Source organism: Malaya genurostris, chromosome 3 (genome assembly GCF_030247185.1).
Source record: "Malaya genurostris strain Urasoe2022 chromosome 3, Malgen_1.1, whole genome shotgun sequence".
Lineage (NCBI taxonomy): Eukaryota > Metazoa > Arthropoda > Insecta > Diptera > Culicidae > Malaya > Malaya genurostris.
The window spans coordinates 304,465,153-304,481,839 of NC_080572.1; the positions used below are offsets into that span (position 1 = coordinate 304,465,153).

At 36.2% G+C, this 16,687-nt stretch overlaps 1 protein-coding gene across 6 annotated transcripts in view; it reads left to right on the plus strand.

The window, feature by feature from the left end:
• LOC131436309 (uncharacterized) overlaps positions 1-16,687 on the plus strand; it is a 131,914-nt gene that overhangs the window by 28,956 nt on the left and 86,271 nt on the right. For 4 of the 6 annotated variants that reach the window (XM_058604968.1, XM_058604966.1, XM_058604964.1 and 1 more), the window contains 4 exons: positions 15,489-15,581; positions 15,640-15,866; positions 15,924-16,070; positions 16,221-16,304. In XM_058604968.1, the coding sequence (XP_058460951.1) occupies positions 15,489-15,581; positions 15,640-15,866; positions 15,924-16,070; positions 16,221-16,304 (551 nt within the window). Of the gene's footprint in view, positions 1-3,194; positions 3,398-15,488; positions 15,582-15,639; positions 15,867-15,923; positions 16,071-16,220; positions 16,305-16,687 lie in introns of those variants that run through there. The other 2 variants (XM_058604970.1, XM_058604969.1) reach the window with 2 other exon arrangements.

Sequence of the window (16,687 nt, forward strand, 5' to 3'; positions counted from 1 at the left end):
AAATCCGTCCACCAGGAGCGCCACAATATGAGCAAAAGTTTGTTCCAATTCTAAATGAAGCAAGCTTTATTCGCATAGCGGTCCCATCTAAGCATGCTATGCTTATCTCGCACGTGCCCGCATAGCGTTTTGGCTACCTGGGCAGCCATGGCCACCAGACGGCTACCAAAATTGATTCAGTGACGGTTGTCAAATCCTATTTGACAAAACAATGTCGCCTGTATCTAAGTTAGCCGAGCGTTTTTATCTTCTCACCTTCGCTGAAAATGTCAAAGATTTCAATGTGGAAAAATTCTGGTGGATACGGTTGTATCGTTTGAGTTGTATAACTGCCAGCGGTGAGGCAGTCGGTCACCAGAATGTTTGCCAGCTATATTTTTCCAGCTGGCAGCGTTTAGTAAGCCGTCTGGCAGCCATGCGTATGCGGGTGGCAAAATTTCATATTTGAATTTTCATGCTACCAACATCCTTTAGAAATATTATGAAATCTCTTGTTCAGCACAATACGTTCAAGATAATTCCAATTTGAAATATTCGCATATGCCTGTTTATTCCATTTCTAAGCGATAGGCTTCTACCGCCAACAAAATTGTAGGAATCAATGAATCTATGATTTGAGCTTTAACTGGAATGTTTATTTTATCTATATATATATATAAATGCAGAGATCATTCTTTGTAATCGCATCACTTGAGAACGGATGGACGGATTTACATGATTCTTTTTTTTGTTTGATTAGTTTCTACCGCCGCCGGGTTCGTACATAAAAAAAATGCAAAACTTGCCGGAAAACTGGAAAAATCCATTAAATTATTTTGTATGGAAAATGGAATTTTCCGTTAAAAAAATTGCAAATGATTGCTAGATCTACAATTGATGTTTGGCGCGCAAGGAGATGCTCAGTATTTCGCCGTTGAAGAAAAGAATACTAGATCGTTGGAAAATCGTTTGGCGCGCAACGAGTAGTTTTGGGTGGAGATTTTACATGCATGATTGATTCGTCATTTGGAAACACGTGCCTAATAGGGTATCAAAATCATTACTTGCCAAATGACCTCATGGTAGAATGCACATGACGGTTTTAGCTATACCGTAAGCAGAAACAAAAGTTCTAATATCTTTTACCAGTAGGTGTAGTTAGATGAATAATGTTGGCCATCGTGGGCGTGAGTTGAACAAATCAAATAATATAACGATTTTTTTTACGTATCAATGATAGGATTCTGCTGTTGAAATAATGAGTTCAGATCCTTGCATTTAGCATGCTGAAGTTTGTTCAGCCGATTCGGGTAAGTTTTCAAGAGTGGTTTACTTCAAAACGGTCTGCTTAGGATGCACATATTCAAGACATTTATGTATGAAATGTTCAAAACGACGAATGTAACAATGAGAGATTCTCTTTGTTTACTTTCTCTTTCGATTATTGCGAAACATTCCTTCTTTTTGTCGGTAATTTGTTCAGTGCAGATTCAAAGATGATAGCTTCAGTTATTATTATCGGTAAATAATTGGAGTGAAGGATTGTTAAGAGTACCGTACCATTAGTTGTGAGATCTGCTGTTTTGTACATTGGCTTTAACGATAAGAAGAATACTGGTATAATCACTGCTCATGTTCACTCCGCTAGAACAGAATATTGATTCTCAGGACTGAATACTAAGCAAAACGATGTAGTGGCTCGACGAATGAAAGGCCTTTTGATACAATTCTTGAACGAATCCAGCGTTCATGTCAAAGTTAATAGACACAATATTTAAAAAAGGGTAATTTGAACTTTCGATATACCAAAAAGAGTGTCTCCAAAAACGAATTTTGCCGTTCATTCGATCCCACGACCATCCTGTAATGTTTTGGCCAGATTTGGCAAGCTGTCATTACAGCAAAGCCGTTTAAGAATGGTATGCAGAGAAAGTGGTCCAGTTTGTTCCGAAAAACCTTAACCCACTCAACTGCCCCCAGTTCCGCCCTATTGAGAAATACTGGGCAATCATGAAGAGGAGACTCAAGGCAAAGGGAAACGTTGTCAAAGACATCAATCAGATGACGACCTGGTGGAATAAGATAGCTAAAACGATGGACGAAGAAGGTGTGCGCCGCCTACTGAGCCGTGTTACAGGAAAAATTCGAGAATTTCTTCAAAACCGTGACGAATAATTTATCCGTATTTTTCCATAAAAGTATGAAGAAAACGCTACATTTGTATAAAAAAAGATCTTGAATACAATAATAAATAACTGAAATACAGGCAATTGTCTTTGTTCCAATTCTAAATGAAGCAAGCTTTATCTTTTCGCTCGTTAACGAATTTGTACGATAGCGGCTCCTAGATTTGACAAAAATCATTGTCAGCCGTCGAAAACATTTTGAACATCCCTCGATCGCTGCTTGTTACCCCTAGGCATGTCTCACTCAGACAAGTTTCGGCATGAAAGCCACAGTCTGTATAGAATGCAGTGTGAAGAAGGCGAATGATTACTTCACCGTTTTGCCGCGTACTAACTGCAGGTGAGCGCCGATCATGGATTCGGTCATGCAACCTGGTAAGTGTGACTAAAAACGGAAATAAAAACATCATAGCGATCATGTTGGTGATTGTGAGCAGCGGTTGGACGAAATATGTGACCAGATGATCTAGCCACTGCTGGTCCAGGTGAATGGCAGAGAGAATGTGTGAGACTTGAGCGATCTGTGGCTTCAATAGGCCTTTAATGTACGCCACTGGCCTGCAGGTATTTTCCTCGAAGTCTTCTTGAGGAAGGTTAACATTTCGCAATAAACTATTGCATAAGAAATAAATCGCGAAGAAAGAAGACCGACACTTTTTAAATGTACTTTTCGTATCTCAATGCTACTCTTCTTACCGTAAGGTGTTTTGTAACAGTAATGTATTTGTAACAAGTTCGTTTGCGTTGGTGGGTACCGGTAAACTTCTCTCATATTGTCACGATTCACTGATCACCCTCTGCTTTTGTAATGTTTTCATTATTGTTTTATATTTTGCTGATTATTTTATTCCACTCATGCAATGGTCTCTGTATGGGATCGTTTCTAACCATTTTACTCCCGCACACATTTCACCTGTGATGAAGGTGTGTTGGCTTTGGACACTCGACTTCATTTTCCTGGAGTGGAAATGTGCGAAGAATTACACAATTTGTCAGTTGATGATAGAACTTTGTTCAGCTTGGCCACAATAAACTGACCATTCGGATAAACGTGTGAATGAGTGCGATTCGATTGAGGAAGCCCAGAACAAAGCATTGTGAAACCTTGATTTTTTGTATTGTTTTGTGATATTAACAATCCATGTGTGTCATTTGGATAAACGGAACTAACAACTAAACGCTAGATGAAGAATTATGTGCTCTAGAAAAGTTTTGAATTTCGGAATATTTATGTAAGCTTTTCGAAGTCGTTTGATTGTAGAAGTAGACTAGTTTCAACTGTAGCGTACTTAAAGGTATAATACTGAAATCAATGAAAAAATATTAACGGTTTTATGAGCATACAATGATTATTAAAACAAAAAAAAAATACTCTTATAGATCATGAATTCGAAAAGCCAAGTTGCAAAATAACGGGAGAAATCCGCGAAGTTAACGAGCCGTCCGTTGAACTGAAGCCACCAGTACGCATTTTTTTTTGTAGAAGTGGCTTCAATTTCTCTTCCTGTTCAGTAGCAATGTTCTTTCTACTGTTCGTTGGCGATTCCTAATTAGAATGTGTTCAAAGGGTAATAGCGTTTATGTATGCCTACAAGGTACAGTAAGCGAAAGGAAGTGAAAATAGTTCCAGCCCCATTCAGTCTTCCTGTGTTTTATGGAAATTCAATTATTAAAGACAAAAGTAGCAATAGAAGAGCAATGGGGGGAAGTCTAAACATTTCTTTTTCTGGTAATATAGCAAGGGTTCAATTTGAGTTGCGATGTACTAGTGTTTTTTTTTTCTTAATTCAACTAAATAAACAGAGCAAATGAAAACAAATAATCAATGTTGAACATTTATGAAGACGATACTCTACAAAACAGTGCACTGCTGCAAAACCGGCTAAACTAGAATATGAAGTCATTATAAGTTTCGTACTCTGGTGCTATTCCTGCATGTGTCCTTAAAATAAATATTTTAATATTTTCCACAACACAAAAACGAGTAAATTGTTCAGTTTTCTACCGTATGGATATATTTCATCAAAATTTACATAGAAAACGGCAAGCATGTGAGTAACTCACCGAAAACCCGAAGTAAAGTATATGATCAACTTATAGGATTATATTTTTATTGAATGTTGCTTTATTTTTCTCATTACTATGTGGGATTTTTGTTTATTTCCACACATTTGGTATAACTTTAAACGAATGTATTACGCGTGATACACCAGAAAGCAAACCATACAAGATTGCCAACGTAATTCCAAGTTGGCCATTAACACAAATCACTAGTCCTGAATGCCTACCATTATCTCATTGAACCCAACTGAGGCAATAATGTGTGCGATGTACAGTTTTTTGTTCAGTCCCTTCAATTGTCTCGTTGTTTTATGTACATATTATCAGCATCATGATCATCAGCCCGTTACGACTTGGATCTGTCGACTTGATCGTCCCACAGGATCGACTATATTTTCCACGGGAACATGGTTGTTGTTGTTGTTGTTGTTGAGCTCCGCTCCGATGTCCACCGTCTGAGTTTGTGTTCCTCTCGTAGTTGCATTAGTATCCGTAGCGATTCCAGTCTGGGTGATGTACGAAATGAACTTAATGAAGACCACTTCGATTGCACAGAACATAAACAAAAACATAAACACGCCAATGTTTGCCTGCGGTTGGATTTTCCCCAACGGTAACTGGTGCCTGTTGGACATTCCACTAATTCCAGGTGGAGGTTCCACGAGGACGGTTAACGTTTCCACCATAAATGCGGAAAGAAGCATTTTGTTTTTTTTTTTAGTACATTCTTCTATACACGTTACGCAAATATAACACCGCGGAGAACTGATCTATTCCGAAGATCGGAGGGTCGAATTCGCGACGATGCAATCGCTCACTCGAAACTTATTAGTAATCTCTTTAGTGCTGTTGTAACAAACCAGTTCTATACACACCATATTTAATACTAACAAACGGTTCACACTGTCCTGCACGGCATACTAGCCTAGGAGGTTGTGGCGATCGGCACGCTGGAAAGAAATAAAACGATCGTGAGTGGAGAGTGCGTCCCTCGAGCGTTTCTAGACGGTCGGAGACAGCGACACGCGGTCCTAAAAACCACGATTCGCTCGTATTGTTAGCTACACCTGCATAACGCGTTTGCACGTAAACCACGTTTCCCCACTATTGAGCAGCGATTGGTTGCCACCTGCGCCACCGTCTTTCTCCCAGGCTATCTAATAATCTAATAGTTTTATATAAGCACTAGCAATTGGTGTTCTTTCACCAAAAGTAAGTCTTCTTGAAAAAAAAACAACCTGCTTTAATCCATTTAGTGTTGTACTAAGGCCTTTCAAATTACCGGTAATATGCGAAATTGATGCAAGTTTAATTTTAGAATTTGTGGCTACACAGATAAAAATTCATTGCATTGTATCATGATTAAAAACGTTCTTAATCCACGTTGCAGTAATATGATACCTTTTTTTATCAATCCGCATGAGTTATTGCATGAATATTCGCCGGTGTTGTTAGTTTTTCAAATAGTTTATGCGTCTAAAGCTAAAGTAATAATTGTTTCCCATTCCAAACAGGGTTACAAGATATACGGATTTTTCAGTATTCTACTGATTTTCAAGTACATTGGAAAAAATTACTGAATTTCATACGGATTTTGCAAAACATACTGATTTTATACAGATTTTTAAGAAAGTCGTTGTTTTTTCCACCAATGTAATATTACGGAAAGTTTTTCTTGCTTTATAATGTCATGATAGAGGAACGTGATCAATCGGCTCGAACCGATTTCGACCGACAAATCTCATTAGGTTAAATCATTGAAAACCTGCGCAAGTTGAACTCAGTTGAGCTGAACTGAAAATGATAATACTTGGAAGAAGCAAATCATTTTCACTGTGCATACCCACCCACTCAAAACTTTTCATTATATGTTTAATAACGATACCGGCTGTACTACTAAGGAAGGGAAGGAATATTAGTCCGGTACTCGTTGTTTCTAGAGACAGCAGGTACCACTGCATCTCCACGAGTATCACATCAATGGGAAAAGATCTGGAATATGTCTTGATAAACAAAACGATCTCAATAGAAAATAAGGTGTAGGGAACGACAAACTTCTAGAACTAGTAAAACTACAGACAGTCGGCTATCAGGAGATCTGGCACATCATTCATCTGTCAATTTTTCTACTTTTGTCAATACCTAATTCATAGTAATTCATAGTATATCGAAGATCGAACTATTGTTGAACCAAAAATTAACATAAAGCGCGATGAAAAACTATTTTGAAACCTACTACCTACTACCAATATATTCAAATAAGTTTATCTGGGAAGCTGGCTGCCGGAAAAAAAATCCTTGGTTTTTCTTGTAGTAGTGTGAAGTAATCTAACTGAAGATCTATAACCTGTTATCAAGAAAGAAATGATTAATCAGATCAAATATTTACGTTTTTATTCATTCAATATATCATAAAGGCAGTGAGGCAGATTTATTTCATTCCTAATATAGTAATTTTAATTAATTTTCGCGTGGGATGTTTTTTATCAATCAAATTGTAAAACTGAAGATTAGAAATAATATGCAAAAAGAAAATTAACTTAGTAAAATAGAACAATTCTTAGATACTAAAAGAAATTGATAAGAAAGAGTTCTCTCGAAATATTAAGAATACATATTTTTAACACGTATGTTGAATGAAGGGAAAGTTTAATAGAAACTACCAAATTGAAACACTAAGAAACCCTGGTAGTCAAAATTGGTAAAAGAAAATCTCCTGCAAATGTGACATTTCAAAGTATGAAACTGCGCTAAATATTCTCACATATTTCTCTACATCACAATAAGTTCGTTCAATCGAAATTTTTTTAAAATTCATTGTCATTTATTTTAGTTACATACTCGACAAACCAGCGAATCCTGCTCAGACTAACTAATTCGTTCTTCCTTATTACATTGGTATTTCATTGAGAGATCCCTAGTTGGTCATATAAACACTAAACCAAGCATCAAAACACTCTGTTAAGTTAGAAAATGTATGGACTCGATTGGCGTCACCCGGTGGATACGTGTTCCCTTACAATGTCATCACTTTCGCGTACATACGACAGCAAATATGCAGTTGATGATAAAATTACAACACAATTTTAGTTAGCAATGAGATATGAACTGATGGAGAATGATAGCATTACTGACAAATCGCTACTTGAAAAAAGAAATGGCGACAAGGGACACGGACGAAGTGAGCTCATCATCACTTCTGCTCAAGTTGAAGTTTTGTGTATTCCTTTCATACAATACACTCATGCTTCTTATTTTCCTTCAATTGCTCTCTCTTCTCGACAGATTGTTGCAGCTTCTATATATTAATTATTAAGGTGCCAATATTTCAGGGTCATCTCTGATCTCGTTGAGCGGTAGTGCTCAAAAGTTTAATTTTGAAATTTGAGCTGAGTCAGGTATGGGTAAGAGGAACCGTCCGGTGGTCAAAGTTTGAAAAGGTTGGGGTTGGGGGAGGGGGCTAGGGATGTACATGAAATATCCAGTATGGAAAAAAAAATGTTTTTTAATGCCTACAGTCTTAGAATTGAATGAAACGTCGAGATTTAGTGTCATCCCGAAAAACAGTTTTTTAATCGGCTTTCTGGAACTTATTTTAAGATCTCCAAAATAAAAAACAAAAAAGTATTTGATGCCAAATACCTTACAATTATCTGAAACGTCGAGATATAGTGTCATTTCACAATTTTTTGTTGTCTTGGAAAAATTCGACTCGATGGGAGTTGAAAAAGTTTTAAAGTCTCCGAAATCGACATTATTGTTTGTTGTCGGTTACCCTAGCATTACATAAAATTCTCATAACATCAGATCTCCACGTTTAATGCAATTCTAAGAGTTTCAGCTAACAAACATTTGAGAAATCATAAAAATTTTCCAAGTCTCAAAGTCGAGTTTAAAAAAAAACCAGATAATACAAAATCTTGACGTTTCATATAATTATAAGACATTTGGCTGTTGAAACTTCTTTTTTCGACATGGATGTTTTTTCCTTTTGTGTTCAGGTACTTCAATGAGTGCTAATTTAATCTGGAATATTTTTTGTTTCTTGTTAAATAATAAAAAAATCGTTTGAACACCAAAAACTCATTCTTACATAAAAAAAATATAATAAATGTAAAATAAGCTATACGGATTTATACTGTTTTTTTCCTCTATGACCAACCCGATACTAGATGGAATACGGAAATTCAGCGCGCTCGATCTGGAATCGCTGATTCCAAACCATTTAGAATATTTGATGGTCCCGATTTAGACTGAGGCCTTTCAACAAATGTCACGGAACTTTAAGAGACAAACTCACAGCCATGTAAATTGAAGTCAACTACAGTTAAATCTTGCGACAGTTGCAGTGAGCCGTGTAAAGAGCTTCCGAGGCGTTTGTATTTTTCTCTTTTTACTGTGAGCCAGAAACACTCGAAAGCTTCAGGATACAGAAATGAAACATATCATTAAATTAACCCTAAATTTACATTCTATACTAACTCTAAGGTTGTCTGGGTAGAATATCGGACTAACTTCGAAGGATGTTGGTCTTACTCTCAATAGGTGGCGGTTTTTTTTTGTTTAAAATGGTCAGTAAAATCGATTCCACGTATTTAGAAAGACTAGTACTGTCATTCCCATTGTGTTTAATTGGATCACAGATGTTTTGTACGTAACATGAACCAATATTGGTAGGTCATATTGGATCTGCTTCGGGATTGTAAATCTGAAATCAACCTAAAATTATATTTGTGGGAAAATTGGGGTAAAACGATGTAGAACGATTCATGCGATCATGGAGACTCTCTGTTAACTATTTTTTGAGGTTATATGTGAAACATAGAACTGTCTTGTTTAGCCATAATTGGTCCAAACACCGATCATTAGAACTTTTATCTGTAAATTCACGGAAGAAAATGATTTGGGGTAAAAAAGAATACAGGTATTTGCGGCCGGTCTTATAAAAAAACAATCCATTTATCAAACTTATGAACATAAATTAGTCGAATTCATTTTTTCAGAGTTTTGCAGTTAGTCTTCAAAGTAATGTAATGATAGTATATTTTTGCATAAGATATACTATCTGTGAAAATATTTGCTTAGGTTTTAATAAAATTATTGAGCAAATTCGCGTTTTTGATCGTTTTTGACCCCACTGTGCACTGCTTTAAACATCATAATTTCAAACAAGTTTTTTTAAGCACGCACATATGTTGTTGAAATTTCAAGCAAAGTCTAGGCTTTACATTCCTTTTGTAGAATTTGGCCTTTCTGTTTCAACAGACCTCGCAGCCGATTCTTAGCGTACACAGAAAGAAATTATGAAATTTACACGACATGTAAATCAGTAGTGACATGGAACAGACATGGGTTGAAACGAAAGTTAGATTGAAAACTGTGATCGATGCAAAATTAAATTGGATTCCATTAAATTTTCAATCAATAGAACTGCGTCTTTCAATTAACGCTTACTTTTGCGATTAAAATATATTTAAACCTACAGAATTATAAAGTAACTTTACGTTTAATTGTCTGCTCCAAATATGATCATAATAATAGATTAAAATTCACAAAACATTTTTATCTGTGTACAGAATCATTGCATGACTAGTACTACTTCCAGGTCGGGGCTCGAACATATGACAAATGGCTTGTAAGACCAGCGCCGTATGCATTGAACCGCCATCCTTTGTTGTTGAAATGTACCTATATTAAAATATGGCATTGATGGAAGATTAGAGCTCTCTGATACTAGAAAAAAAATAAGCCCAATTTTTGTGGTGGGTCCTGAAATTTACGACTCTATATTCTGTGACCCATATACACACAACCAGACGTAATACTAGACTGCGATGTGAAATATGTTCCTTTTTGTAAATTCTCAAATACGAAATCAATCCCAACTAAAGTAATGAACGCAAAACTGGCTAGTGCACACGTCCCGCATAATCGAATACGAAATCTTGCGATTTTACATCTGCTGTTTCAGCTGTGGTCCCATATTGAATTCGTAAATTTCATCCGGATCATCCGGACATCCGGCTCCAAAATTACAGGGTGGAAATTGTTAAAAAAAATTATACTGTCACTTTAAACGGCGAAGCAAAAAGCGTATGAAATATTCTTAACTTGCTTCATAACTACTCCAATCGGTAGTCATAGTAGTTTATGCACAATTATTTCATGAGGAATGAATTATTTTTTTATGGGGAATCAGCTTTTTTATGATGTGAGAAGAGTAGTTTCATGATATCGTGATTTTTTAATAATGGTACCGGTAATGGATTTGTACACTGTGTACTATTTCCGGTATCGGAATAGGCAAGTAAATTTGTATGGCACTTAACCTAGAAACTCTGTATATAAGATCAGTTTTAAAAATGATTTCGTATTTTCTCTCGTCATTTTAAATGACGGTTTGAAATTTTCAGCTATATTCTCCCTATAATTCCGGAACCTAAAGCCAGATCCGTCAAAAATTTCATAGCAACCAATGGAACCATAAAATCTAAAATTTCAACCTAAGTATGTGTGGTTTTGACTACTAGGTAGTTGATGAGTAGTTGAATGCTCGAGACTAAATCTAAACTGCTCCTGTATAAAAATATAATTCTCATTTATATGAGACCTCATTCTTAATAGGGTAATTTTGTCAAAAAGTTTATTAGTAAAGTAAAATGGATGGTTCTCCGATGAAAGTAAGAAAATGCACAGCATTTGTTTGGGAAGATTTTGATAAAAAAATTAAAAATTCCATCATTACCAGGAGCCTGGATGAACATTCTCAAACTAGTAAGTTTTGGAGCTTTTTCGCGGTTCGTAAGAATATTTGGAATTGGTTTTTAACGATTTGCAAGAATCTTTAGTTTCTTAAGTTTCCTGAATAGACTGAAAATGGCGTCGGTTGAACGGAAAGGGAGTCTTTACGTTTTTTTAACCTTGGGCTTGTTGCATTGCTATGAGAGCTACAAATCTTCATATAGCCAGGGAAACGTGACACTTGAGCCGATTCGTTTAGATTCTGATTTCTGTGCCCTGGTTTTCTCTGTGAAAGTTATTCGAAGTATATAAATTAGGCTAAAGTAGTCTTGGAGTAAACTCCTAGTTTGAATAACACATGGATCAATAAGTCCCGAGGCTAAAGCAGAGATGGCGCTCGTAGTAAACCAGTAACCACGTCTTTCTAGAGTACTAACCATTGCTTGAAACGGGTCAAAATTTTAAGTCGATCCGACCAGAAACAGCTGAGTTATTGAGGTTGGAGTAAAGTCGTTTTGTAGTTTGTTTAAAAAATGGAAAAAACCGAGTTTTGTGTTTTGATAAAACATTGTTTTTTAATGGGTAAAAACACCGTGCAAGCGAAACAATGGATTGAAAAATGTTATCCGGACTCTTGTCCATCAAAAGCAACGATTTGTCGGTGGTTCGCCGAGTTTAAACGTGGTCGTACCGACACAAATGACGCGGAACGCTCGGGTAGACCTGTGGAAGCCGTTATACCGGAAGCTCCGTGAGATTGCTGAGATGACACAGATATCATATGGAAGTGTATTTACTATCCTTCATGAAAAATTGAGCATGAAAAAGGTTTTTTCCAAGTGGGTGCCGCAATTGCTTTCGATGGAACAACTGCACCCTGCCACAAGTCGATGAAAACAATGGCGAAATTTAACGAATTGGGCTTTGATCTGCTTCCCCACCCCCCATACTCGCCAGATATAGCCCCCAATGACTACTGGCTCTTTGCTGATCTTAAAAAAATGCTCCAGGGAACAGATTTGGCTCAAATGAGGAGGTCATCGCTGAAACTGAAGCTTATTTTGAAGCGAAAGATAATTTTTTTTATAAACATGGTATTGAAAAATTGGAAAAACGTTGGAACCATTGTATCACCCTAAAAGGTTATGTTGATGAAATAAAAAAAAATTGCAAAAAAAATGTTGTTTCCATTGTTAGTCTCGGGACTTATTGATCCATGTGTTATGTCTTGAAAAAGACTGATATTGGGTTTGAGTCTTAAAAAGGACTAACTCAGGTATAGACTTGAAAACGACTAATATGTTCGGAAAATATTTCATTGGATAGTTAGCCTTTCAAAAGGTTGATAGAATATTCGTCTTTGAGAAGTGTATTAGTATTTCAGGTGAAAATGACTGTTGGCACTAGGCAGACAAAAAATATTTCAGGAGTCAAGAGCTATTCGTGGGCGGTGCAAACCACTGTTCAATTTTCATCTAACAAATCAATAATATAAAACGATTTTGTGTAATTTTTAGGATCTTTAATCGTGTCGTACGAATGTCACCTGATGTGTGGAACAGACAAATGAATATGTTAATAGTGGAAAGTCTACGATCTAGTGATATCAAATGTTAACTTTAAAAAACTTTATTGAACTTTTAAAAGGTGATGACTTTTTTTGTTATAATAAAATTTTTATTCTGGCCTTTTTGCGTAAAAGCTTTACGTGGCCGATTGGCTTACATTTTTGTTACTAAAATTTTTTTTTGCTATTGAATCTCACTTTTTTACTAGGGGGAGATGAGTTTCCATTTCCATCCAACGAAGATCGGGGGTCACTTCGTCCGCAGTTTATCTCATCATCCTCATCATCGTCGGTGTTGTGTGTGATTTCCGTTTTATTTTCGTTTTCCTTGTTGATCGTAGTCTTGGGCTCGTTGAGAGTTGCTGTAGATGTGCCTTGTTGTACATTGGTTGTAGTTGCTGGTTGGTTGGAGGGTAAATTGTTAACTGCAGCTGGTGTACTTTGTTCTATAGGGGATGCTGATGGTTTCGTTGAAGGGGATGCTCCATTGTTGTTGGTGGCTGTTACAGATGTATTGGGGTTGCTTGTGGTTGGTGTGAAGAAAGTACCGTTGTCCTTTGGTGTAGTTGTCTCCTTGTCCAGTTTATCACATGGCTTACCGTAGTCAACAACTTTTTGGCAAAATTGACATGTGGCCATCTGATAGTCATAGGTGATGATTTGCACGGGATTCTTTTATCCTGACCGAATGTCACGTAAGGAGGTATAGGTCTCTTCAAGCGCATGCGTAACAAACGTACGCCATTTAGAATACCGGGGAAAAAGTTCTTCCACTTTTCTTTTTCGATAGAGAGAATCTCTCCGTATTGTGACATAGTTTTACGAATATAAGGATCGATGACGCTTGAGAGAAGATCATGCACACGCACTTCTATAGCACTATCTACCATATATACTGGAATGTTGTACTTAATGTTCTCGTGCTCCACATAGTGCACATTGTTATTGTCTTCTGCGAATTGAAGTGCATCCAACTCTTTATAAAACCGGATGTATTAAATAACATTATTTGTCTTATTGCATTGAAGTAAATGCACACGTTTAATGTCAAGATGCATTTGCTCCTTAAGCAAACCTTCTAGTTCTCGTATCGAAGGTCGAATTTTGCACTGACTGAAGTCAACAACAATTGTATTCTTTCGTGTCGGCGGTAGCTTTTGTTCGTTTGGTTCACTCATTTCGAGGTCGTTCTATTGTTCACTACACAATACTGTACTTGGTTTCTTCTGTCCCGAACGTAAGCGGTTTTGTTATATCGACTGACTTGGATGAGATGTGAAAGCGAACTGGGGTGATGACTTGATCAAATGTCACATATTAATAGTAAATCATGGTTCGAAGTGATCTAAGTTTTAATGCTGTTTTCTACAAATATTTGGCCATTTCGTTGAAAATTGCAATTTTTAACTTAGGTTGTGTCTCATGTCAAGGGATTGTCAAGTTATTTACAAAGTTTTGGTTTATGGAAACCCATAAGTGTTACATATTATTCGACTCAGCTCGACGAGATCGGAAAATATCCGGGCGTGTATATGCATGTAGTTTTGAAAAAAATATTTTACCGCACAATTATCTTGGAGATGACTGAACCGAAGTTTAGATCATATTCACAGATTTTTCTACAAAACCTCAGATTTTTTGCCTATTTTGCCACACAGATTCTGTGTTACAGAACACAGATTTTATCAAAATTCACAGATTTCTACAGATTTTTATGAATATTTAATAAAAATGACAGTTTTTTTTAAATGTTTTTCACAGATGGTACACATTAATTTTTTTTTTTGTAGACATGATAGAATGAGTGACGTAACCAACTAACCGCACATTTTTTATTGGCTGAATTTTCTCGAAGCAAATTTTTCTTGCTTATTTTAAAGCTAACAATGTCAATAAAACTTAGAAGATTATGGCGTACATTTTCGGCTCGAGTGATGTAATGTTAAAATTACTCGGAGATAAAAAAGAATCAATTTCGAACGCCTTATACTCATTTGAAAACTACTGTTAGGTTATTTGATTACAATACTAATGGCCGAGGATTTTTTAATGAGACTATTTAAATGGCAAGACAATGGCTTTTTCTTTCACCACATTGTTTATTTCAGTTTAGCAGTTTTCGCTTTGCCTTTTCACCACGAGCCTAAGAAAATAAAGCACGTTTAGTAGATGAGAATATCACAACAAACTGTCTTTCGTTTTAAATAAAACATTTATGCTGAGGCAGTGTGCCTCATTAAATATATCGTATAAATAAAAAAATATAATACATTTAAAAATATTTGATAATTTAGCTCACTGTTTCTCATCAACTTTGTATATAACCCCTTAAAAAGTCCTAGTCGATTTTCCTCGACATTCCATGCATTTATAAGACATGATTTGATTTTGAGTATCCTCACTATTGTGATTTTAAAGCTGACATCATTTACCCATGTCCGATTTAACTCAAATTTTTCATACAGACTTTTTTTAGGTGATCAATGTTTGCTTCGGAAATTCGCTATAAAAAGTCCACAATGAATGAATATTAGGAACAGAAACAAGAATGCCATTCCATCAAGATATACTTTGAAGTCTATTTCATTTCATATTCTCTCGTCACTTCAGTCTTCAATTCAACTTGTTCTGAACAGAATTCAATTTGAATAAATTTTTATAGCACCTTTGCCTACAGGCTGCAAGGGACCGTTCATAAACCACGTAAACCAACATTTAGTACTTTCAATCCCGTTACGAATCAAATGTTATAAGGAAATGCATGACTTTACGAGTTGTTTCTACTGACGATAACAAGCTTTAAACTTTACTCAAACTGAGAAGTTCAACACTTCGCAATTTTTATATGGCTTGGAATCCCTCTACTAACGTTGCTACTTAAATATTATGTTTATAAATGATGATATTCTTGATTTTTGATATTAAATCCAGCATATTTTAATTACAATTTCCAGTAAACTCAGCCAACGGCGTTGCTCGTCCATTCGGAAACCAGATGTTGTTTGCTACATGTGTAACACAAACATAAAAATCGAAGATGGTAACAGGTAAATCTTGTATTATTCGATATTCTCTGGTAATCGATACTAATTAGAAAATTCTCAGTTTCGCAACTTGTCGTGGTTGCGAAAAACTAGTGTGCCGGAGTGAAGAGAAACGATGCTGCGAATGGATATCTGCGATTGGCATTTGGGAATGCAAAAACTGCAGATCCAATCGAGTAATTCAGCAGAAGGCCGGAGAATGGCTGCTAAATCAGTTAACAGTACGGTTGCAAAATCCTGGACCAGTGAATCTGAAAGATGAAGATATGTTGGGTTTATGTGTCACAGGTAATCGTATGTAAATAACGTGCCTTATCTGAAAACTGAACACATAATCCGTTTCAGATTCTGACGATGCTAACAGTTCCACGTCTTCAGTTTCGAACAACCAGAAAGTAAAGGTTCGAGAGTTCATCGAAGAACTACTGTCGACAATGTTGAACGGTCCGTTAGACGATGTATCCGTTGGAAAATTAATGGAAAATGAAAGCTGTAAGTACAAAATTAAAACGTTTAATCACCGGATTAAAAACGATCACCGGATTCACATCACTGTGAATTAAACATTCAAATCGTAGCATACTTGAAGGCGAAAACATCATTTAACATCCAAACCATTTCCCACAAATTATTGATTCACAGACATAAAGGTGTTCCACAGGTATCATTCTCATTTGAGCAGGTGTCTGTACAATCTCGAGCTATCGATTCATCAGTCACTGTCGGGTAAGAATAAAGAATTATCTTCTCCTGATAACCTCTGATCTGCCTTGTTCTTAGTCTGTTGTTATGATTCGCACCTCCACCAGCACGTGCATGTTGAACTTCACCTTACGCACAGAATTATCTCATAAAAAGCGGAACTATTTTACTACCGTGAATACAAACCAATTCGAGCATTTATAAAGAACGATATCTTAAACTTATATAATTTTTTATTGACTGGCAACAGTTACTAGGAATGTCATCTATTATATTAAATCTAAACAGCTATAAATATGATATACAAGCTACAAAAGTATGTCATGAAATGGTCAATAAATTTGATCGATTTTTCGCGCAATCAACTCGTGGATCAATAAGTCCCGGTTAGTAACTAAGAAAAACAC